This window comes from Musca autumnalis, unplaced genomic scaffold (assembly GCF_047663935.1).
Source record: "Musca autumnalis isolate F117 unplaced genomic scaffold, ASM4766393v1 scaffold_5, whole genome shotgun sequence".
NCBI classification, from domain to species: domain Eukaryota; kingdom Metazoa; phylum Arthropoda; class Insecta; order Diptera; family Muscidae; genus Musca; species Musca autumnalis.
In genome coordinates this window covers 2,671,580-2,696,517 of record NW_027412088.1, presented here as the reverse complement: position 1 = coordinate 2,696,517, position 24,938 = coordinate 2,671,580, and the positions used below count along the sequence as shown (strand labels likewise).

The 24,938-nt window shown below is 34.4% G+C and overlaps 1 protein-coding gene and 1 long non-coding RNA gene across 8 annotated transcripts; both read right to left on the bottom strand.

Moving 5' to 3' along the window:
* Nucleotides 1-5,975: 5,975 nt before the first annotated feature.
* LOC141386602 (uncharacterized) lies at nt 5,976-8,410 on the bottom strand. 5 transcript variants are annotated; one of them, XR_012408417.1, is made up of 3 exons: nt 7,949-8,410; nt 7,473-7,878; nt 5,976-7,411 (listed from the first exon to the last, which is right to left on the bottom strand). It is a non-coding gene; the product is annotated as an uncharacterized lncRNA (long non-coding RNA). The 5 variants fall into 5 exon arrangements; XR_012408416.1 differs by having other exon boundaries at nt 5,976-7,398; XR_012408418.1 differs by having other exon boundaries at nt 5,976-7,426; nt 7,953-8,410.
* Nucleotides 8,411-9,548: 1,138 nt separating this feature from the next.
* Nucleotides 9,549-21,772, bottom strand: oys (lysophospholipid acyltransferase 6). Of its 3 annotated transcripts, none has more exons than XM_073955449.1 (9): nt 21,618-21,772; nt 21,216-21,442; nt 14,113-14,336; nt 13,871-14,039; nt 13,629-13,793; nt 13,225-13,572; nt 12,960-13,160; nt 11,854-11,985; nt 9,549-11,770 (listed from the first exon to the last, which is right to left on the bottom strand). In XM_073955449.1, the coding sequence occupies exons 2-9, from the start codon at nt 21,312-21,314 to the stop codon at nt 11,072-11,074; spliced, it is 2,037 nt and encodes a 678-aa protein (XP_073811550.1). In that variant the 5' UTR covers nt 21,315-21,442; nt 21,618-21,772; the 3' UTR covers nt 9,549-11,071. The 3 variants fall into 3 exon arrangements, with proteins under 3 accessions (XP_073811550.1, XP_073811551.1, XP_073811552.1); XM_073955450.1 differs by having other exon boundaries at nt 21,575-21,720; XM_073955451.1 differs by having other exon boundaries at nt 21,537-21,709.
* Nucleotides 21,773-24,938: the final 3,166 nt, after the last annotated feature.

Below are 24,938 nucleotides of genomic sequence, written 5' to 3'. Positions count from 1 at the left end.
GTCAAAACTATACGGTTTTTGTGCAAATATCTTGCTATTAGACCCCAAAACAATATTCGTTAAAATATGCAGAGTTTATTTGCGGTTTATAAAAATACGGCCAAAAATATAAATCACCTACTATATGGGGTTGACAATAAATGATTGCAAAAATTACCAAATCGACGGTTTCATGGAGAATTACCAAAGTTGTGTGTCTTAATGAGTTGTCTATCCACTTTGGAGCTTTAATGAGCTTAGTTTACCCAAAATTAGGGCTCGACATGTTACACTCTAAGGGTATTGGTTCCCCAATTTTTCGAAATCTTGATCCTTCGTTGGAGGTTCTTTTTCGAGTTTTTTTCTTAAAATGGACCCAAAATTTGTATAACGGTAGATATCAAGATTTTGGACCGAGGTATTTATTAGTTTAGTGTTGTTATTTTACATCAGCAATTTACACAAATAAGATTAATCTGGCCTTTGGCATGGTGGTTGTTGAACTTGTTTGAGCTTTCTGGATCCCTTATACTGACTTTCCTAATGATTTCAGTGGGGATGTCTTCCCAATCATTATTAAGTCTGTCTGGTTACTTTCCCAGCAAGAATTGTCCAGCAAGAACTTTCTCAGAGAGTAAGGGGTTTTTATTCTCTTTTGCTAGAAAATTGTAAAAAGTAAACAGACACCTTCCCAGCAAAAACCAGCAAGCAATCAGCTGACTTGCCAAAACAGAACAATTTGTCCGCCAACAAAGGAAGCAAACACGTTGTATTTTATTAAAAATAAAAAAGAAAATGAAACAAAAAAGTATTTTTCCACTTTACAAATTTGTTCTCCATAAAACAATACAATTAGACTATGTTATTTCCACAATAAAATTGTTTTTAATGTTCACAAACATAAATCAACAAAAAACTAAAAACGGCTGATTGATTGTCTTCAGGAAGAAGAGCTTGCAAGTGCTTGCTAGAAGAAATTTGTCCAGCAAGAATTTGCAAGCTCTCAGTGAAAGAACTGTCAAAATGTCTCTCTCGAATCGCTCTCTTTTGCTGGTTTTTTGTGTTAACAGACGACTTCCAGCAACAATTGGTACAAATTGTTACAAATTTTAGGGTAACCAGACACAGCTATTATGTCCGTGAACCCGATTTTGCATACTTTTTTCCTTGGTAAAGAATATAGTACCCAAAAATTCGGTATTCCAGCTTTGCCAGAAGGTGTTTAATATTTCCATATTTGATGGGCTTTTATTGGATTTGTCGCACTTTTTGGGATTTATTATGATAACAGATGTTAATATATATCCATTTAGTAAAAATAAAGTCATTCCAATACTACTGAGGGAGGAAATAGAGCTCTGTTGTAGGTCGTTTCAAAATAATACACTGAGTGTATATTTTTCCCCCATATTTTTCAGAGGTATGTTGATTTTTTCAAAGCCAAAATCGGACTGTTTTGCGTTGGTCCATTATCCGACAATACATATTGAGTCAAATATTCATTCTTTGCATACTTGTCTGTGGCCGATTCGTCATTGTTTATTGTTAATATGGTCTCAAGAGTTTTTTAACTGTCTAAAGACCCTCCATGACGGTTTTTATTATCACTGAATTTTATCACATTTAATACTGTTATACCCCGTTTATATATAACCGGATTTAACTAACCGACTGGGTTTTAAATGTCAATTGCATTGCTTAGTCCCGGTCCACACTAGAGTGATTTCATTGAAAAAATTGCATGAAATTATGCGTCTCTAGATCGACCTCCATAGTAGAGTAAAATTATAAAATTGCTGTAGTGGGGAATTAGATTTAAGAACACTTAATTTCATGAAATTTTTTAATGAAATGCACGCTAGTGTGGACCGGGACATATATTTCAACAAATCCTCATAAAGAAGGTTAACCCTGCAAAAAGCTTTAATATAAACAGCATATTAGGTCATGCTTATATTATAGCCTTTTGCAGGGTTAACCTTCTTTATGAGGATTTGTTTGACGTATATGTAATGGAATTGACATTTAAAACCCAGTGGGTTTGTTAAATCCGGTTATATATAAACGTAGTATTAGTCCATTATTATACCCCGGTTACACTTAACTGGATTAACCCAGTGGGTTTGGGTTTCAAGTGTCAATTCCATAGCGCAAACGTCAAATAAATCCTCACGAAGTGGGTTAACCCGGGAAAAAAACTAGTGTAACTGTTCTGTTAACCACAAAAGTCACAAAAATGCATAATAACTACAAAAATTTGCAAAAATGATTAGTTTTACTAGGCGTTTACACACAGACAGTATTGGCAAGACAATAGCAAAGTTACAAACCATTTTCACTAATACATAAATATTTTTTCTATACATATTTAAAAATTTAAAAAAGTATTTGTGAAAAAGGTTTGTATTTTTGCTATTGTCTTGCCAATACTGAAATTTGCAAACGCCGGGTTATAGTACTGATTGTCCCGTTGCAATACATTTTTGTCACCCTCAAATAGTAGTTAATGCTTATTTTTGCCCGTATTTTTATAAATCGTTTTAATGAAATATTGTTTTGGGGGCCAATAGTAAAAGATTTGCACAAAAACCCGTATAGTTTTTACATAATTTGATGCCATAAACGAGCAATTAATATGAAAATAGTTACAATTTTGTCCTTTGCAATACATTTGTTATCAAACTGTATATGTTTCTTGCAGTACCTTCAAGAAGGCAGCTTATGTACGCAGGCCTTTAAAGTCTTTAGCATTTTCGTGACTTCGTTTTCCAGCTTTAGGTATGAAAACAACCTTCACCTGTCTCCAACTCGTAGCGACGTAGTTTAGGGATAGACATCTACTGTAGATGTGTAATAACCAAGGGTTAATTATGCCCTCCGCGCTTTGAAGGGATAGACATCTACTGTAGATGTGTAATAACCAAGGGTTAATTATGCCCTCCGCGCTTTGAAGCATTTTTGGTATAATTCCATCCGGCCGCGGAGATTTGTAGGGAGAGAAGCTGTTAATAGCCCATGTGACTTTACTCGGACTTATTATCTTTTCGTCTTCAATGTTGTCTTTATTTATAGCTGTATTGATTTGCTCTTCGATGGTTCTATCCGTGCAACCGGGAAAGTGCGTCGTAAGAAGGATTTCAAGAGATTCGGCCGAGTTTTCTGACCAGTTACCGTTATTTCTCTTTATGTAGGTGGGATTTGAGTGACCCTTTGCCATAACTCTGCTTAGTCTGGCTGTATCTTTGGTGCTATCTAGAGATCCACAGAATGCAATCCAGGATTGCTTTTTTGCCTTGGCTATTGCTTTTTTGTATTCCTGAAGCTTATCCTTATATGGCTGCCAGGATCCGTTTTGGTAGCTGACGTTGAATGCTTTTCGTGATTGTTTTCTTAGCCTTGATAGCTCGGACGTCCACCATGGTGGATAATGTTTCTTTGAGCGTGTCAATGGGCATGAGACTTTAAAAGCTGTATCTAAGGATTTCTCTAGAATGGATACAGTCTTTTCTATATCTGCTGTGGTTTCATCTGCATGTGGAATATTTGGAAGTTTGTCTTTCAGAACCCTTTAGAACTTTTCCCAGTTCGTTCTTTTAGGATTCCGAAAACATTTAGTGGGCGTTGCCTTTTCAGATAGGTTGAATAGTATCCAATTGTTATTTATGAATGCTTGTATTTTGTGTGTGATTGATTCGGTCACTTTCCACGTTCCACAGCCATATAAAAGTACTGACTTCACGCTGGTATTAAAAATATAAATTTTTTGTTTTCTGGATATTTGCGAGGATTTCCATACTTTTACAAGTGATGAAAAGGCGTGGCGAGCCTTATTGATTCTACTGTATACATCTGCATCAGATCCCCCTTTTTGTCTATAATGGGTCCAAGGTAAGTAAAATCGTTTACTTCGGCGATAGCTGCGCCTTAAGAAGGACGGGGGAGTTGTTCGGTGTGCATATTCTCATAACTTTCGTCTTTTTAATGTTAATTTGTCGATTTTGAATGACACTTTGCTTGACGCGTTTTGATATAGCATACGGATGGTTTCCACTACTTTGGCGGGTATGCCAACGTTTGTAAGACTCTCCCAGATGGCAACTCTTTTAATCGTGTCGAAAGCTCTCTCGAAATCGACGAAGACTAAGTAAAGCGGACTGTTCCATTCTATGGATTGCTCCACAATTATTCTTAGCGTGCTTATGTGGCCTGTTTTTCGGAAAACCGTCTTTTCTTATACTTGGCTCTATTGCTGGTGAAATGCGTTCAAGTATAATAAATGCCAGAATTTGTTGGATAGTGTTTAACAAGGTTATGCCCATCCAGTTCCTGCATTCGCTAAGGTCTGCTCTTTTTGTTATGGTTACTATTAAACCCTCTATCCAGTCAGGCGGTATATATTCTTATTCCCAGACTTCTCTAAAGAGAGGCCAGGGGGGTTACTCTGTATCGCGATGCGTAAGAAAAATTGTACCGAATCCAGTAATTGGTACTCTCTAATGCGTTTTCGCATCTCCTTTCGCATGTAATTTTCGCAAATCTGGTATCACCGCACTCTGTAATATGAAAGCGTATGTCAAACTCGTGCGATAAGCGCAAATATCTTGCGTTAACAAAATATCAAACGCAAAGGAAACGAATCATGTAAGTTAGCATAATTAAATGCTTGTATTTATAACAGAATTGTTTATTCTTTTAGGGAAATGTTGCTAAAATGTTGACGTATAATAATTTAATAAATTATTATTAAAAAAATTAAATTACAATTATTAATTATTTGCGGCATTGGAAAGTACTCTTCGTCGAGTCTCATATTTCATAGGTTTTAGTAATAATGGTGATACAAGTAAAAATGTTAAGACCAATATCTCGGGAAGTATAGACTAAGCTCTGGAAAATTAAATATCGTTATAATCAGGGTACCAAGGGCTAGCTATGGTAAAAATGTCAGACCCATCCGAGAGGTGCTTCTAAACGACACTTGTTCCAAATTCTTTATTTGTCACCCAAAGTAGTAGTCAATGCTTATTTGTCACTGTATTTTTTATAAATCGCAAAAATACTTTGTATAGTTAAATGGAATATTGTTTTGAGGACCAATAGCAAGAGATTTGCACAAGAAATCGTATAGCTTTTACATAATTTGTTGCTACAAACGAACAATTTGCAATACATTAGTTGTCTAAATGTACATAACCGCATCTTTATTGAGACGAAAAATATTTTTCTCCGTTCCGCCACCGAATCCATGCTTATTTTTTTTTTGTTATAAACGAATAGCAAGTTTTAAAAACGCACGTACCGAACAAAAATGTTTTTAAAATGTTTTTATTTACAATTTTTTGACATTTCCTTTTCTCATTCTTCGTTATTGTTTACTTTCTGCAGCCAGCGTTGCCATATTTTCAGTTTATTTTGCGAAAGCGTTTGCGTTTGTGATACAGAGTACCAAATTGTACTCTTAACGCATTTAACTTTCGCATCGCATTTGCTTTCGCTTCGCGATACAGAGTAACCCCCCAGATATACATATGTGTGTAGTGTAGCGGAATATTTTTAAATGATTCCGCGGGTATATTGTCTGGGCCCGTTGATTTATTTTTTTTAACTTCGAGATAGCGAATTTTACTTCAGATAAGGGAGGTACTGCTGTTGATACATATATCTCTCCTTGGGTTCCGTCGAACTGATGATGTGTATGATAGGCCGACTTCCGTATTGTCAGTTGCTTTGTATTGGTACATGAAACTAGGGGTTCTTAAATCGATTTCCCCACTACTGCAATTTCATAAAATTACTCTAGTATGGAACTCGATTTAAGAACCCCTAGTTTCATGTACGAATACGAAGCAACTGACAATACGGAAGTCAACCATAATGATAATAATTTCATATACCTTCCATAATAATCATGATACAAGGTAACCTCACGCTCACAGAGTTGTATTCGCTTTGCCGTCCCTTCATTGACAAAATGATTTTGACAAACTTTGTAAGTATACGTTAAAATATACACATGTCAGGTTTATTTACATTTCAAATTCTAAACAAATTTAATTTTAAATTTTTAAATTAAACATTTTCAGACAATTAGGAGTCAATTTATACCTGTACCTGCGTCTGGCTGGAGGAAAACTCTTGAACGGATCAGCCGAATATGTCCAAACATTGATCAATTTCGAGAATGGGCAATAAATCCACATCTTCCTCAAACATTTTCGCTAAAATTGTGCGCTCGGTAACTCTTGAAAGGAACAACTAATTTGTTCCAAATATTGTTGCTCGTAACATTTCTTTCGGGACTAGATCAGGTGTGGACTATATCATTTTAGGATAGTTTTAAAATGTATACCAAACGTATTCCTTGTGGTCCCGTTTACAGTGATATGTGGTCAAGTCCATGCTCCAGACATACGAGTATTGGAATCCTACAGTGACCAACGTAAATGGCTGGTGGTCCCAATAATTGAAAAAGTAACTGATATTGATTAATATTACTCTCCAACATGGTGAAGTCCTTGCTTCCTGACATAATGACTCAAATCTCAAAAAATCATACTGCGAAAAACTCACATGACTACTTGGCTCGATAACTATCGAAATGACTTCCCAAATTAGATCCAGTTCCAAGATGGACAATAGCCTACCTAAAATAAACATACATAGATGTGGTTTTACTAGGAAATATACGCTGTAAATAGATAGATAAGTTGTTTTTTATATTCTTTTATACTATAAAATATATACATTTTGTAGCTTTTCAAAATACAATAGAAAAATCATAAGTTTTCAAAAGTTTACATCTTGTTGGGGGCAGTGGCGGTTCTTATTTCTAGCTTCGAATGCCTTCTATAGCATTATGTTGAGGAACTTTGGTAGTACCCCATTCAACGGTGTTGTAGCAGCATAAAAACCTACGTAGAAGCTTAGGTTTGATGTTGGTTTGCCAGCCGCTAGCAGTAACGGGTCAACCCGGTACGAAAGAACCCGCTGCCGTGGGATTGCCCAATTCAACGTTGTTTTATTTGGCGACAGTCTTGACAATGGTACGCTTGTCAACAGCCAAAGCAGCGCGTCGGCGGAGAAATTTTTGGGAAGGGATTGAGTCGACGAACACAACGAAAAACATTATTGCGTGGATCACGGGGCACCTCCTGAATTTCTTCAGATTAAGGGACATACAAATCGGTATTGGCGATTTGTGTTGCGTAAGAGTTCGTTAAATGGAGCGAATGCTGAACCGGCACAGATGACGAAACAACAAATGTGGGCACCATATGCTAATACTAACAAATTGATCTCAAATCACATAGTTTCAATGCTAGGTTGTTACGAAAGTCACGACCTTCCTCCTTGTGCTATACGATGCGGTAATCATATGGTACCACGGTCAGCACAGTAGAATTTCCAAAAGATAATTGCCTAAAAAGAGGGGCTTTTAATTTGTTGGCTTTAGTTGTCACGTTAGAAAGTATTTATTCCAAAATCACACTTACCAAAAAAGGTTTTATCTAGCAGCTACCGAGGGCTTGAATGCTATTCGCATAAAATTCCCCAAAAAAAAGAAAATTGGCTTATCTTTCTATTAGAGTCACCAAACGTAGAAGGCTATATTTTCACCACAGATAGATCTTTTTAACCTGATTCCAACGATGTATAATGTTTGTCTAGGAATATATATTTTCCGACATGGTCACGTATCTCGATATGATCCCAAGGCAGTACCTTCAGTAGCTATTTCGAACGCAATAATGTTAATAAAAAATTACCAAAGGGAATTTAAAGACGACATGAATGATGTGACCCTTAAAATGCTAGAACGATGAGTACCACCAACAAAGACACGGGAAGCACGAGCAACAACATGGCCAATAGCCCATTATTCAGCAGAGGTTTGGTGATCTGTACGAAGCACATATTCAATATATACATACAAATATAAACCCATTCAATAACCAACCCAATAACTTACTTACAGGCCTGTTCGCTGACACACATCAATTGGTAGATATCGTAAGCAAACAAATGTTTTATTTTTCGATTCGCTTATTGTTTTCCGAATATACGGAATTTTATTTTAGCGAATTTTCTATATTTTCACAATCTGTTTCTTTTGTCATTTTTCTTCGCAATTCATTCCAAACTCATTAAAATATTTTGTTTTGCAACTGCATAAGCGTCCTCCATTGACCAATAAAATTATAACTTAACGCAAATTTGTTCATTTTGCGACATCACTTGACCAATTTCCAATTTATTCCCGTAATCACAATTTATTCATTATGTATAAAAAATAAATAAAAAGTAAACAAACAGTCTTGTTGTCATTTACATACAATTACAAAAACAACATTTAGTCCCAATTTACATTAGACGAGTTTACTTGCGGCAATTGTCAGTTTGTTGGTGAGAGAGGGTATTGAGAGGCAAAGGGTTACCATATACCTCAACTCCCTCTCCATCAAACTGACAATTGCCGCAAGTAAACTCGCCTAATGTAAATTGGGACTTAGGCGAGTTTACTTGCGGCAATTGTCATTTTGTAGGAGAGAGAGGTGAAGCATATGGTAACCCTTTGCCTCTCAGCACCCTCTCTCACCTACAAACTGACAATTGCCGCAAGTAAACTCGCCTAATGTAAATTGGGACTTATATATACTATTTCGAAGCAGGGTTGTATTTGACAGCTCAAGGACGGTTTTTTCAAATGAGATTACCTTCTTATTCTGCCATGCATAATAATGTGGTTACTAACCTAATTCATGGCCACACAAAAAGGGGCTGACTTCATAAATGCAGTATGATGCGTCAAATGACAACGTCGCGACTTCATAAATGTCACGCGACACATCACACTGCGCAGCAATTGCCGAATTGGTGCAGTTTTACCACTTGGACTGCACAATAACTGACATTTCTTTAGTGCTGTTATGCGAACTGATATTTGCGAAGAAAACAAGAAAAACACATAAAAAAACAATTAGAAATTGTGGATTTGTAGTAATTATTTAATATAATAAACTTATTTTCAAAAAAACGAATTTTACAAAAAGTAAAGCAATGTGTGCGTTCATAAATGCAGCAAAATGACACGTCTCTTTTATGACAATGTCAGTGTTGCCGCGCATATTTTCTTCGTTTTTAATGATATTGTCATTTTTTGCAATGTAAATACTGCATTTATGAAGTCGGCCAGGGTTTTAGAGAAATTTGCATTTTATTTCATTTATTATATATTCAATGCAATTGGAAATTTAAATTTGTGTGCCTCAAACCAAAGCACTAAAAAATAAATTAGTTGTTCTGTCAACAAACTCAATATTAACGAAATTGATGAGAGCATTCCTTTGTCTATACGATAATTTGTGCTTTAACTCATAGCTCAATGATATGGGAAAGGACTTAATTTTTAAATTTGAGTCCGACACTAACGTGGAAAGGCTCGTTACTGTTGACGACTTTTCCAAAACCCGTTTGATGTTAATGCGTCTTTATCCTCCTCTATGGAAGATTGCATAGATTGTGGGTAATGTCGAAGGCCCTATTGGTAACAAGTAAAACAATCGTCTTCATTTCGATTCGTAATTTTTTATTATTATTAATACTTTACACACATATTTGTCTTATTTGATGTGTCGCGTATTAGGATTTTTGCTCTTTCAGTTTTCTCAATAATTTAAGGTAAGTTCAAAAGATATTTCAATGATGTACAGTAATCACGTTTACTTATTTTGTTACTTTGACATGGGCGAACATCAAATCATACAAAAGTTTACAATTATTCTTTTTTATATTTATGTATATTTAGACTTGAATAATTTCAATATTAGCTGGTAATGGTGCACATTCAAGTCTTTCTTCGTGAAGTTCATACTTAGCTAGCTAATTGTAAGAACTTGGCTTTCATATTTACACACACCATCACTGATCATTTGGTGGGTACTAATGTAACAAATGGCAAATGTTTTTTCTTTCTCGTACTTTGTATGTACTCGTATATGCAATAATGTGAGAAAGTATTTTGTTGTTGTGGTTGTTGGAAAATAACAATCAATTACAAATGGATTAGAAGACTTGTGTGATCTAAAAGCAAGTAACGTAAAATTATTTTATAGATATTTCTATATAATTTGGTGGAAGACTACAAAATTTGAAATTTAAGTTTCTTGGCAATAACATTTTTTATATTGATTTCGATTTAAAAGAGAACTTGATTTGTTTAGAAAATCAGTATGTATTAGTTGGAATATCTTTTCTATTAATATATGTGCGTGTGTGTGTGTAAAATATGTGTATTTTTTCATTTCATACCATAGCATTCTCATGGTTAGAAGATTAATGGCATGTATAATGTATGAGTGTGTGGCAGGTGACTAAAAATCAATATAAGCAAACACACAAAAAACCCACAATAATCAAATAGATCTCCGAGTATAAAAATAAAAATCACAGAAAATACAAAATAGTAGAGATCTAGTCGATGTTTATCCCTAGTCAGGTATTGCATCTTGTGATATATGTATACATTAAAATTCACATTAAATATTCAACATTTATATTTCATATTTTAGACAACTCCGTAGATTTGGACTTGTTCCATGCTAATTTTTAAATAATATGAAGAAGAAAAAGCAACAAATTTGAATTGAATTTTAATTAACATTTTTTCTTTATATAAACTATATATTTGTGTATATGGCAAATGGATAGGTTGCGTGTAAATGATGGATGGAGAATGGATTTTAATTAGTGATGCATTGTATGATAATTTTTTGTTTGTTAAATAGGAACAGTTTTTTCGGGTAACCCTGTGCGCGCTGTTTTAAATCTTGTGCCATTGCGCATAGGTGTATAAAAAAACATATACGAGTATATGTATGGAAGTCATGGAGATGGTGATGATGACAGATACGATGATGATAACATTTGAGCGTGTCAAGTGCTTTACATTTTCACAAATATGTATATTGGGGTTTGTCTTAAATGAGCATAGTATAGTGTTAAATGATTCTAATTATTGATACATGTTCGCAGCTGCTGTCAAAACTGTCGTTAGGTCTTTGATCCTTTTGGCGCGTGATCAGCTCTATAGTTACTATTTTGCATGTCCATTGCTAAGGACTGCTGGCAAAACATTAGCCTGTTGTACAACGGCATTAATGACCTCAATTTCTTTTTTCAAGAAAGCAGCACTCTCATCTGTCTGCGGCTTGCATGTCGCCCCAGCAACAACATCACTCATAGTGCTAGCCAGAGATGTACGTTTACGCAAACCACTGGGCACAGAATCGCGCATTAAATCCTTTTTGAACTCAACGATACCTGACACCGTCTCGGTAACTGTCTTATCTATAAATTCTTCAATGTTCTTTGTCTCGGCTTCAATCTTCTCCATAATCTTACTCGATAGCTGATCCATTTCGCATTGATCGTGAGGAACGGAAATAGCTTCTCTGGCCGGAGCAATAATAGGTAATAGTGGCGGTTTAATAATGTCGTTGCTCTGAGGTAAATAATTTGTTTTTTCTGGTTTGTTCTTATCATTTAGTGATGTCGAAAGAGTAGCTTCCAGGAGTTGATGGTCTTCCTTTGGCGAGTTAGATTTACATTTTTCATGGATTCCTGCCATTTCGAATGTGCCCTCTGTCTCTTGCGTCGCAGAGAGTTTGGAAGCGGTTTGTGTTTGTTGAGTAGATCGTCTTTCGCCACGTATGAATTTCGGCAAAACGAAAATAGTTGTGAGTGCAATTATGTGAAGGCACAAATAAAACTTCAGGTACAATTGAATACTGCCCTGTAGGTGACAAAATTAGCATGGAAGATAGCTATTAGAATGAATTTTGCTGTTAAGTCGTAACAAATTAAATATCCACATACCATGAATTCAAGCAGAACGAACGGGAATGTTGTGTAGCCCATAACTATACGAGTTGTTAGACATGTCAGAATGTCGTAGAACATGCGAGTCATTCTTGTTTTTTGGAAACGATGACGGAACATACGGCGAGCCTGTAAAATAATGAAACATGTAAATGGTAATTTTTCAACAAATACATATAAAACCCCTTTTATTTCCCGTTTCAAAATAGGCAACTGAAATACACGTTTAGCCCTACTAGTGCGACCACTTATACCAAGAGAATAAAACTATATTCTTATATTATGCCAGAACGTTGTCCCATGGAGTATACGGCTAAAACAGTTATTCAGTTTAACTTAAAGAATTCGTTTATTCCTATAAACTATGTATTTGAATAAACAAGTTCGTAAACGCTGCCATGACATGAAATGCAATAATTTGTAACTTTGTATAACCCACTTTTTCGAGAAAACTTAAAATTGTATATAAATATATTTGTGAGACTTTTTAACAAATAATTTTTTTCTCTAAAACGTAAAGTTTTTCTGCAATCGGGCGTTCTCTTAAAATGCCGAAAACTTCGAAGGTTTTTGATTGAGAAAATACTCTTACTACATTCCTAACAATTCCCTGAATTTATACGAATATAACATTTATAATTAAATTAATATCTCAGATATAAGCGCAAAATGGCTTGCTTGCTTCTTAAATGAAAATTTATTCGCGTGGAATAACGGATAACAGACAATACTATAACAAACTACAACAAAACCCTCAAAAATATGTGAACATACCCGAGTTCTACGTAATTTTTTTCAACCATTTTTGTGGCGTTTTAAGAACCAGTGGGTGGCTTTAAGTGAGTTAATGACTGATACATTATGTACTTCATATTATCTATGCAACACAAAAAATGAAACATACATTTTTCGAAGAATAAACCTGGCTAAAGTCTGTTTTTTCTTGATTTGGGAAGTCAAATACATATCAATAGGCGACTTAAAATTTACTTTCTGCATTTATCTAATGTAAATTTTAAGTGACTTATTTTCTCATTTCCTAATTTAGAAATTTTGTAAAATTATAAAGTTTTTTAAAACATTTCACTAGCAAAAGAACTTACCATACGTGCCGATGTCACCATTAAAGCGCCAGTTGCAAAAGTTAAATAATACCCAGGATAGAAACCATGCCAAACTGCACTTAAAGCGAATGTTAAAATTGTGCCATATTTTTTTGGTACGCGTTCGTAAACAATCGTGCGTAACCATCGGTTTGTGCCACAATTCCAATTATTAATTGCATCACGAATATTTGTCGCAAACTGAAACGTAATCATCACAGCATTATAATTAGATAATGGGATGGGCTGTATCATTCATTCTCACCTCAAAACCAAAAACATTTATATTAGAAATGAGATCCCAATTGGCATTGCCGTCTTTGTCGTAACCCGTAAAACCTAATCCTGAGTTATTAGCTATAGCATCGGCCAACAACCATGCGTGATAATACTTAAAACGAGTGATAGTGGTAGCCATCATGGCATACCAAATTTTATATACGATTGTTGTATTTTCAACAAAGTCGTCATCTTTAAGACTTTTTATGGGATACAGGTTAACAAACTTCATGAATATAAAGGCGCATATAAAACTACCGATGACTTTCTTCACTACGGTTTTAACGGGTGAGGGTTCCAAAATCATTCCAGACTTAATTTTATCGGCAGATGGCTGTAAAAAATAAAGTAAATTTAAAATAATTTTGTTGCACTCAAAATTCAACTTACACTCAAGGCTGGTCGTAGATTGTAGCCTTCAATGAAATCAATATAATCCTTGTAGAATACTAATGGTCCAGCCATTAATCCTTGGAAGTTCAATACATACGAAAAATACTCCAAGGCAGAGGGTAGTTTATTAACGGCATGATATTGCTGAGCCTTTGTTAAATCCTATTGACAGAGTAAACAAAAATATGCTGGGTAAAAGATAATTCGGAATGATTAGATGAGATGAATAGATTTATTACCTTGGTTTGTCGTACAAAACCGTCATGTATACTAAATGCCAAACTAGTAACTTTTTGAGTGATTATCATCAGAGGACCCGTTATGTCCAGGGTGCAGGAGCCGTCATCATATATTTGTCGTAGCACGTGTATCGTCAGTAAATACGTCATAGCCACGACCATAACGGTCCTGTAAACAAATCCATGTTTAGTCGTGAGTCTACAGCAAGGGACGATCAATAGTAGTAGTCATCACACCTTACCTTTGGACAACTTTTGGACTCTGTGTACGAATAGCAACATAACATGCTGCTGGAAGACCAGCGATGTGTATAGCTTGTCGTCCAAAACAAAAATATCCAAACACCAAGCCAATGCTAAGTGCAACGATGTGTCGGACGTTGGACGATACCTTAGATGGATGAAGCACCGATCTGTAGAGGGATGCCAGGAAGATTGCGGATATTTGGCATATTAAAAAGTTAACCTGGAAAATAGTAAATAAAATTATTTGTTAAGGCAAGTTTTTTTATTGTTTTCATCCTTTAATCCAAAAAAGTGTGAACGCCATTATTATTATTTATTAAGGTATCGCATGTACATGTTTATTAAAATTCTACCCTTCAAGAGTGTTTTCCGCTTCATTATACCCAACATTAAAAACATGTTGTGTTAATATTTAAACTAGAAATCTGAGATGAAGTCAAACTACTTACTATACAAACAAAATGTGAAAACATAGATCGATCTTAACAAATCTGTAAAGTGAATCAAAATATACAGGTATGTTCTAAGACACACATCACCTCTCACTTCACGCCTCAAGCATTTTATTCACCCCATTTACTGCTATTTTTTGGGAACATCTTGGGGCTAAGATTCATTAGGGTATTTAAAAAGTGCAGTACAATGTAGTCCGTCCATAAAATAGTCGAAAAATAAGCGTAAAGACTGTCAAAACTCACTTTACACGAGAGGTGAAGTATGTCTCAGAACATACCCGATATATTCAAATTACTTAATGAAAATTTGAACGCATACATTATTTTAGTGGTGTAATCGCATGTAATGAAATTATTCGGTACACGCGCGATTTGTAAAAATTAATATCTTATTTATAGAAGATGACGAAATATTTTGTGAAGTTTCAAAAAAAAAAAAAAAAAAAAAATCCATTCAGCGGTTTATGAGTCTAACAAAAAACATTTTTCTACTTTTATATATAAAAAATTTTACATAAATACATATATTATTCACTTGGTTTCCATTAGACCCAATGGAGAGAACATATTTGTGCCAATTTTCCAATTTCCAAACAAATACAATTTATGCTATTCTTTGATAACGACCCGTAATCTTAATTACTGTTGCTGATATTATGAATCAATTAAAAATTGATAAGGAGAATATGCGTTATACCACATACGTATGTATTTGTGCATATTTTCGCAATTATGACCTTCTTTTAATTGAACACTCATGATTGAGGCATACTAACCCAGCAAACAGTTTGCATGCAAAAATATAGATCAATCACCATCTGCATTACATTCATCTCACCACACCATTATCATCACATTTTTACATCATCTTTAATATATCTAGGATAAACACAATGGACCAACGGTCTCCGAGTGAAGTTGTCATTTTTTTTGCTTGAATTGAAGTGAATTAAAACATTAAAGCTAAAAACACATCCAACGTTTGGGTAAGGTTTTTGTCGTTTTGGCCGTTTTTACACTGTTGAGCATGATGCCGAAAAATTCAAATTTATTTGAAATATATGCCGGCAAACAGACACTTTGGTGTCGGCGTCGCCCTGTTGTTGTTGTTTTTTCTAAACGCCCAACACAAAACTTTACTCAAACGTTGGATGTGTTTTCAGCTTTAATAATTCTAAAGTGGTTTTGTATGAGTGATATAGTAAGGAAAGCAGCATATAATTAATTAATTTTGGTAAACACCAACTGAAAATCTCATTACTTTGAGGTGACTCAGAACGAAAGCTTAATGGGGCAAAAATACATGTTTACGAATAATACAATCTTTAGTCTTACTCATCTAAGTGATAACAATACGAAACAGGTGATTTTGTTAATCACTGTAGATAAAACAAATAAGTACGATGAATTGATATTTGCGCATTTTTCCATTTGCGATGACCCTATCTGCTTTAGGTTGCAGATAAGCAGAACATTTTACTTCCCAGAAAAATAAATTGGAAGTCGTGCAACGTAGACTTGTACTGTCACCGCAGTTTCTGAAGCGGTGCAAATGAAACAAATTTCTTGCATTTTAACAACGTAAGGATGACGCATAGCAAAGGTTAAAACCTGGGTCCTCTCCAACAAATAGACAATGTTTCCGACGTCTTAGCGTTCTAAGCCACTGTCAATCTATAAATCTTCCCTATTGGAAGACACTGCAATTCATAAAGTAAAGAAGCCTTCGATTGTATATGTATTGAGAAAGGATTCTAGAAAGAAAGAAAGTATGCAATAATGTTCGTATAGATGTTATCTAAGTCGGACTTTGTCAAGTCAATCACATCTGATATGCCTGTCTTGAATAACCATCAGCAAACCGATCGTTGTATATTGGTTGGATGGGTGGGACCTCGTTAGATATCACTTTTTCAATACCAACTCCTTAGATCATGAGAGCCCAATAAATTCAATCAATTAAAAACATTCATAAATAATCACAAGCAGCCACATAGTTCCGACTCGCATGTGTGATGAATAGGGTCTGGACAAATATAACATATTTGTTCGTTCATTACTCAGTTCTAAAATGTGGTAAAATAAACTTTGCTTATATAAACTATTTATCTCTTTGTTTACTGATGAAACCGACTATCTGCTAGACTGTACGTTATTTAAAAAGCAATTACAGTTGACATTTTACCACATAGTCTGGTATATGATAATCGCTAGCCAATTTTTGTTTTAATTTAATTTAATTTTTTTTGTTCCACGAGTTATCTTCACAGAAGAAAATGTCAATAGAAAATACATTTCGTTAATCTGCTGCTGAAGCATGCACCAGTTGCATGTTACACATATACTGTAAATAGGTTTGCTTTCTTAACCCACACACAATTCATCTGTTAATTTTTATTTTGGCAATGAATGAAGAAATCACGACAAAACGGAAAGCTGCTAAGAACGGCAACACACCATCACGTGAGAGACACAAATTCAATAATTCTACACATCGCTGAATATAACATTGTCAAGGTCATCGTTATTACATTAGTATGTGCCGTAAATCATCAACATGATTTAAAAACAAGGTGAGATTTACTCATACCAATAAGTGCAGCCCGATCCCATATGAAACCTCCGAGCCGAGCCCAACGGTGCGTGAAATACTCAGCAACTGTGCCAACATTACACTGAAAGGGTTTTAAATGAAAATGCTTCGGATTTTGTGTAGCCTGGAAAGAGGCGCTCAGCTCTGGTCTTTCCTTTAGTTATTATACTTTACTAATACAACGTATTAGTAATTACAACTTAATTGCAGTGCTACAGATAAGTAATTCGTTATATACATATTTATAAAAATAGCACCCTCATGTTTACAACCCATCCCAAATTATGGTGTGATCGTGGGTAATGACCGATATTGCACAGAGAAATAAACAATTCATGAAAAATTTTTATTTGAAACAAAGCCAAATGTTTTGGTCATTGATTTAAAAATAATGAATAGGAAATTGTTTAAGCACTTGAACGAACATACCAAACAAAAGAACATAAAATAATTAGAATTGGAATTAGCACACAATTAATCGAGAGTTTTATTGCCTAATGCTAATTTTTTGGAAAAAATAATCAAAACAGAAAAAAAACAATAGACAAAAAGTTCAATAATCGTCAAAGCAAATATCGTTGCGTTTTCCAAATGTTTTACTCCTGCTTGCTGGTATTTTGTAACAGCGCCTCAATATTTTTAAGGTTATTAAAACTCAGTTCATGCCTTCTCATCATGTCTTATGTCTGTTTGTGACTTAGAGGGAATGTAAAGCGAACAGCAATTTAAGCACTGCTGCAAAATGAACATTAAAAACCTAAATAAATTAATCGATCTTTAACGATGAGATTTTAAAAATGACAAGCAAACAAAACGATAACCTCTTTATTAGATCAATTTTAATGTACTGCAGATCAAGTTTCGGGCTTTAACAAGCTTGAATGTTTTAATACCTTTCAATTTAAATTAAGAGGTGCTAATTTTTGTGAATGATGATTTTTGAAAATAAATACGATTTTTTGTAATTAATTATTGAAATTATTATAAACACAGATAAACATATGCCATCCAGGTCCATAACTGGAGATAGGCCCAGAGCTAGATTGAACAGAAGAACGATCATACGAACATAATAATAAACACTGTTACAACAACAACAACACAACCAGGGACCAAAAGTAGTATATTTATCGTCAAAAGAAAGAAAAGACCAATAATAATAAATTAATAACCTTCCTGTAAATAATAGACCATCCTGCAAATAATAGAATTTTGTGGTTTTAAATCGGTGAATCGAAGAGTATGTAGGTATGCATTCTTTAAATAAGACGCTACATAATAATGAATAGCGTATATTTTAGCTTTCATTTTAAAACATCACATAAACGTTGAATAAAATGAATAATTTATTTGCCGGTTTGTTCGGACTAGCAATTATTAATTTCAGCCGGTCTTTTAGACAATACTGCACCTTCGACCTAAACATTCCGTCATTTGTAAACAAGTTCTTGTGAGTGTGTGCTTTCATCAGGTTTTTATACATATTGTTTAATATATTTCTAACTTCAACTTGCACCTATGAAAAGACATTATCTAAAATTGTGTAGTAAAAACGTTGCACTACAATTAAGCCAATTCGTTACTAATAGTAGTAAAATAAAAGTAGTTATGGTAAACTCTAACCCCGTGTAAGTATCTATAATTAGAGATCACATCCTATCCATTCATCAGTTTAACCGGTCTTTCAGGAATTCTGCATCATCGACCAAAACATTGCGAAATTTGTAAACCAGTTCTTGTTTGAGTTTATGATGTCATCTCATTTTCTACAAATTGGTTATTTTATTTCTAGCGTAAACGCTAAAATCTAGAAAATACAACATTCAGATTCATTACAACACTGTACATATTAAATATATTTTCCATAATTGCACCAAAATGTTGGACGTCATAAAATAAGTTTTATTCTACATGCATAATAAATTGAATTGAATCAACCAACCGCGTATATCTTGTACATGTTACTGCTATAGGCCAATTCCATGGCGATTTTACGCATGAATCTTATCATTTTTCTCTGAACCAGACATAAGTAATGTAAAGGAAATTGTCATTCATTTGAGCATAATAAGCACAAGTGAATTAATTATTCATCTGTAAACAAACAAGGCGGTTTATTATCTCAATAGAAAAGGCATGCCAAAGGTTAATTGACAAGGAAGACATATAAAGATATTTGTCGGGAAGCAGTCAAAGTTGCACTTTATAAATAAATAATTTTATAGATATCATTTAACTTCGCCATGAACTGGCATGTCAGGCAGTCCACATTCCAAGGAATGCTTCTTATACAATTCCATGAGGTTCCTTATAATGACGAACTGAGTAAATAAAATTGTCTAGATGCAAACATCGCTCTGATATACTAATCATTTGCAAACACCATATCCATGTACATATGTCTGTATGTCTGCAGTTATTTTTGTAAAAGAGTGATCTTTGCTCTTTATCATATCTATATCATAGCAAACATTCCGCTTGATGTAGAAAGCAAAAGTTACTAGTCACGTGTCCATGCCACCGATAGTCGATCAACAATTCTCAAACCATATACAAACGCGTAAACTTGGCAACGACATTACACAGTTTTTGCACAAGTCCAAATTCAAAAACAGGTCAATGTAGTGGTGCCATTTTATTGATATTATTATTTTAGCCTGAACATTTTTATTTACCAACAACTCATCTGAATGACGTAATTCAAATTCATAAATGATACACTTACACAAAATAAAAATTAGACACTTAAACAAAACAAGAACACAATATTTTTAAGTAGCGGGGAAATCTTTGGGAATAATTGATAATTTCTTTCATAACGTAAAAAGGATCGCTAGGAAGCCAACATCGAAAATTTAGAAACATTGATATCTGGGGTTTATTGTCAATAAATTTAATCAATATATTGGTAATATGTATATGTCATATTCTGATTTCAAATGTAAAATAACTAGAGGTTTGAGGCATGTTTCTCGAGAAGAAGAGCTGCGTTTACACCATGGCACAATTACCCAGGTAGTGACATCGTAAATTTTTGAATATGTTATGTCAAAACTTTCTTTATGTTGTTGGGGAAATTACAACAAAAATAATTTTTTTATAAAGGGATTTGACTTTTCATATTCGGAAAGCTGGTGTGATACCACTACCTGGGTAATTGTGCCATGGTTTACACCATGCCAATGTGTTGCCCACACATGTTTACTTTGTCTTTATGTTAACTTGTCAAAAATTTGAAAAGTAAATTTGTTGTTGTGAAATCAGTATAGTTCAACAAATCCACAAGTTTTAATCGTTTTTTATTTTTCTTGTTTTCTTCGCAAATGTCAGTTGGCATAACATTACTAAATAAATAAAGCAAGTTGAGTTTAAGCATTGAGCTCGGATAAAATTATAATTTTTTTCTATATAGCCGTCCTTCGGACGGGTATTTAAGACCTTCTGTTATGGACAGGGTAAATCTAAGTAGCTGACTTTTAACAAAGGAATTTTTGGAACTTCGGAGGCCATATCTCGAAGTATTTGTGATCAGGGTAACGAGACCTACCTGTGGAAAAAATTTGGTCGCGATCCGAGCTTAATTCTTGAACTCATCTTAAGGGTAAATAAATGTCAATTTCAGTCACCCATATTTTTGGAGGAGTGTCCAATTTCGGCTTATACTCAATGTATGTGTAAAAAACAAAGACAACAACTACAATGTACCAAAAATAGAAGACAATAAAATCATTTGTTTGTTTCCAATTAAATATTGCGACAACCTATATGTATGCGTGTATCTATTAACTTTGCATACAAATCAAAAATCGTGGGACCACTATATGGTAATATTAAGATGTAACCATGGGAGAATTTTAAATTCAATGACAGGGCATAGATGGCTTGGAAACTGAATGGAAATTGCCAAAGTCCATGATCACTGAATCGTCGTATACCAATGAAGTCACCACCGTGTTAACTGCAGAATAATCATTTTTACGTGTTGAAGCGAAATGGGTTCTTTAAATTACCGCAATTTGTTAAATGACAAAAAAATACATAGACAACTTACCAAATCGACAGATAGACCACTAAGATCCGCCAACCAGTTGAATGCTCGACTTCCGCCATAATTCATGTTGTCTAGTTCCAATTTCGGTTCCTCCAACATGTCCAGATCGTCGTTTACCTAAAGTTGAACTGTTATTGTTTTCTTAATAAAATTTACGATGTTTTGATCATCTGTAGTTTTGTAATCACAGACTGCGAAGTTATTGAAGTTATTTTTCTATTTGTTATCTGCAAAACAAAAGAATACATGTATGTACGTCGAAGTGGTTGACAGGCTACAGATAAACAGATAATGCAAGAAAAAATTTGATTGATAACGAACGAATAATTATTTTTTGTTATTTTTTACGCGTTATTTACAATTGATTGTGCAATTGTTCTTTTTATATGCGTTGTTTTTTACCGAAATTAATCATTATGTTCTCTCTTTGTTAAGAATAAAAAAATGTTGAGTACCAAGAAATACTCAATATGAATGATAAAAACTCCAGAGATCTATAGATCCAAACTGATTGTTTTTTGTTTTGATTACTCGTTACTCGAAAGACACGGCGATTATTTGATTTTCAAATTATAAGGTTACCAACCACATCAATTTCATTTTAAATTGCTTGGTCTGTTCCATGGCAGAACTACCAAGTAGTGGCATCGTAAAATTTCGAATATGTTATGTCAAAACTTTCTTTATGTTGTTGGGGAAATTACAACAAAAATATTTTTTTATAAAGGGATTTGACTTTTCATATTCGATCAGCTGGTGTGATACCACTACCTGGTAGTTCTTCCATGGTCTGTTCTTTTGCTTTTTACCCACAGTACTCTGTTCCAGAACCTGCAAGAATCTACTATTTTTTACTACGATAACAAAGTAGTAAAAATTAGTAGATTCTTACAGTTCTGGAACAGACCATTAATGCTTGGTTTACATTCGGCATCGTTTCGTGAAATTATTCAAAATTTAACATAATTTTGCATTAAAAATATAATCATCTCATTTCGTGATTTCAGCGAAATCAACGTCGAAATTACAGTACTCATGATATACGACCTTTTTTCTCCGTTTAATTGTTAAGGTCCGAACAGAATGATAAATTCACGCTTATTCAAAACTCAGTTTATGTATAATAATAAATATATGCAAGATAGCATTTTAATTATGTAGTACTTGGGTTTTATGCTAAGTTTACATCTACGAAATCCACTCGATTTCAACTGTCAATTCCATAGCTCGAACGTCAAATGAAATCCATTGGATTTCATTTGACGTTTAGCCTATGGATTTGACAGTTATAATCGAGTGGATTTCGTAAATGTAAACCAAGCATTATTCTTCTACACGAAATTGAGCGTGAAGCAAGCAACAAAGTTCATTGTATTTTAAACTTAAAGGTAGAAACACAATGAGTTTTGTTGCTTGCTTCACGCTCAATTTCATGTAAATGAATAAAGGCCAGGTGTTACCTAATTCAAATGCGATTTTGGATTTCTTTATTCATTTACACAAATTCGGGCTTGGATAAGCATGAATTTCTCATTGTGTTTTCACCTTAAAGGCCTGGGTACATAAGCTGCCTCGCCTGGTTGCCTTGCTTCATTTCTGACATAACAAAAATAAAAGAATAGAGAAGGCCGAGCAATTTTCGAACTTGTTTGCCCTTTTCTTTTTTATTCTTTTATCAGAAGTAAGCAAGGTAAGGGGTAGTTTACACTATATATAAATTTCATATGACATGAAATTTTCCATCATTATATAGTCGTTAATATGAGCAATATTGTCATGAAATTAGGCGTTCTTAGATTGAATTCCCTGCAGCAATTTCATGATTTTACTCTATTATGGAAATCGATCTTTTGACTTCATAGAAAATCAAAATATCGATTTTCTATTATGATTCTTAGATTTTTGCTGTGGAAATCGAAAGATCAAATCTGTTTTGTCTTTTTGATGTACTACGAAAATGAAATATACAGATTGCATTGGTAGGAGCATTACAACAATATTGTATTAGCTTTGTTCCAGAACTAAAAAGTTTTTACAATTTTTACGACTTTTACACATTTTACCCGAAAAAAGTTGTAAAATTTGCACTTTTCCTTACACAAAAATGGCGCTGAATGACACTCTCTTTAAAAACTTTTTACTCGACAAATTTGAGCGTGTAAACAATAGTAACATGGATGCCGGCGTCTGATTGGCTGGTACGCCGACTTTGACATTTGTTCCAGCTTTTTTGACGTTTTTTCCATTTTTGCGTTCCCGAACTATTTGAAAAAACTTTTGTGTGACAACAATTTTTCTCTCTTTCTCTCTTTTACTAGTTTTACTATTAAAAAGTACGGGAACAAATCTCTTATTTGCTTTACTGATCATGGTACAAATACACAGGTAGCCGCATCAGCAATTGTTGGCAACATAAGATGTCAAAATTTGACATCAATTCAATGCAATTGACACATTATGTTACCATCAGCTGACATGATTATGCTACCTGTATTATTGTACCATCCCAGCAAAATTTTATGGAAGTGGTTCCATGAGATGCCATGATTTCACTGGATCTTTTGCATTGGTTCAAATGAAGTCGTGAAAGATCCGGTCTTTTCATCAGCATTTGAACCCATTCGAAGGAAGTCGTGAAAGATCCGATCATTTCATCAGCATTTGAACCAATTCGAAGGAAGTCGTGATAGATCCGATCTTTTGCTTAGCATTTGAACCCATTCCATCGATCCAATAGAGATGAATTTTGTGTTTTTATTTTTACACATGTATATATTCTTTTATTTATCTAAATATGTACGTTTAAAGCAATGTAAGATTTATTATGCTAGGAAGTCCCAATCATTGAGCTAAAAGTAGAGTTGGACTGCACTCTTTGGTATTAGTCGTGTTCCTTTACGTGCCTGAGGTTACCAGTTTTTACCCGCAAAGTGTTTCCTTACTTTTAAAAGCATACAATTTATATGAGAGCAGTTCACCACTTTTACCATTTTTGCAACAATTACCATTCTTAAAAGTAAAGGAACAGACCAATTATAAAAGTTTCCTTGTCTGCTCTAGAGAACCCTGCTCAACAAGTCCATTTGTAGATCCCAACAAAACAACAAACATTTCCAAAACGTTGTAAAACGAAATAGTAATCTGCAGTTGGAGCATGGTACAATTAATTGTACCATGAGTTGGAGTCAATGTCGAAATCTGCACTGCACTGATGGGAAGTAAAATCATTTTGTAAGATGAATCAAAACCAGTTGCGGAGGAAGTAAACTCTGTTGCGTGCAGCGGCAACAGCTGGGACGGCCGGAAGTCAAGTTTCTCATTTAAACCTGTCGCTTGCCAAACATATCGTTTCCGAAGTCTGGAAAATAGGCCAGCTACTGAAGCCCGAAAAGGATGCCAGCAAAGGTGAATCTTACAAACCGATTTCACTTTTGTCGCCCGTAGCAAGGACCCTTGTGGCAATAGTTCTTCCAGCATCAGAAATAACTTTCCAGTTGCCGATCAATAGCAAAGGATCCGTAAGCAGCACAACAACTGCGCTGAAGGCCATCTCCATATTAGCCGAGGACTCACTCAGAGCAAGCCGTGCGATAGAATAGTGATAGTGACACTTGATTTAGCAAAGTCCTTTGATATTGTCAAGCACCCTCGTTGTTTGATGTCATCGAGCAGACTACGCACCGTCCAAGTTTGAAGCGTTGGATAATAAATTTTAAGTGTGGA

Coding starts and splice junctions, on each gene's coding strand:
- oys (XM_073955449.1), bottom strand. CDS start 21,314: ATGTTGGAGGAACCGAAATTGGAACTAGACAACATGAATTATGGCGGA. Junction 13,794..13,870: donor GTTTTGTACGACAAACCAAG/GTAATAAATCTA, acceptor CTCTGTCAATAG/GATTTAACAAAGGCTCAGCA. Junction 13,161..13,224: donor TAAATGTTTTTGGTTTTGAG/GTGAGAATGAAT, acceptor ATTACGTTTCAG/TTTGCGACAAATATTCGTGA.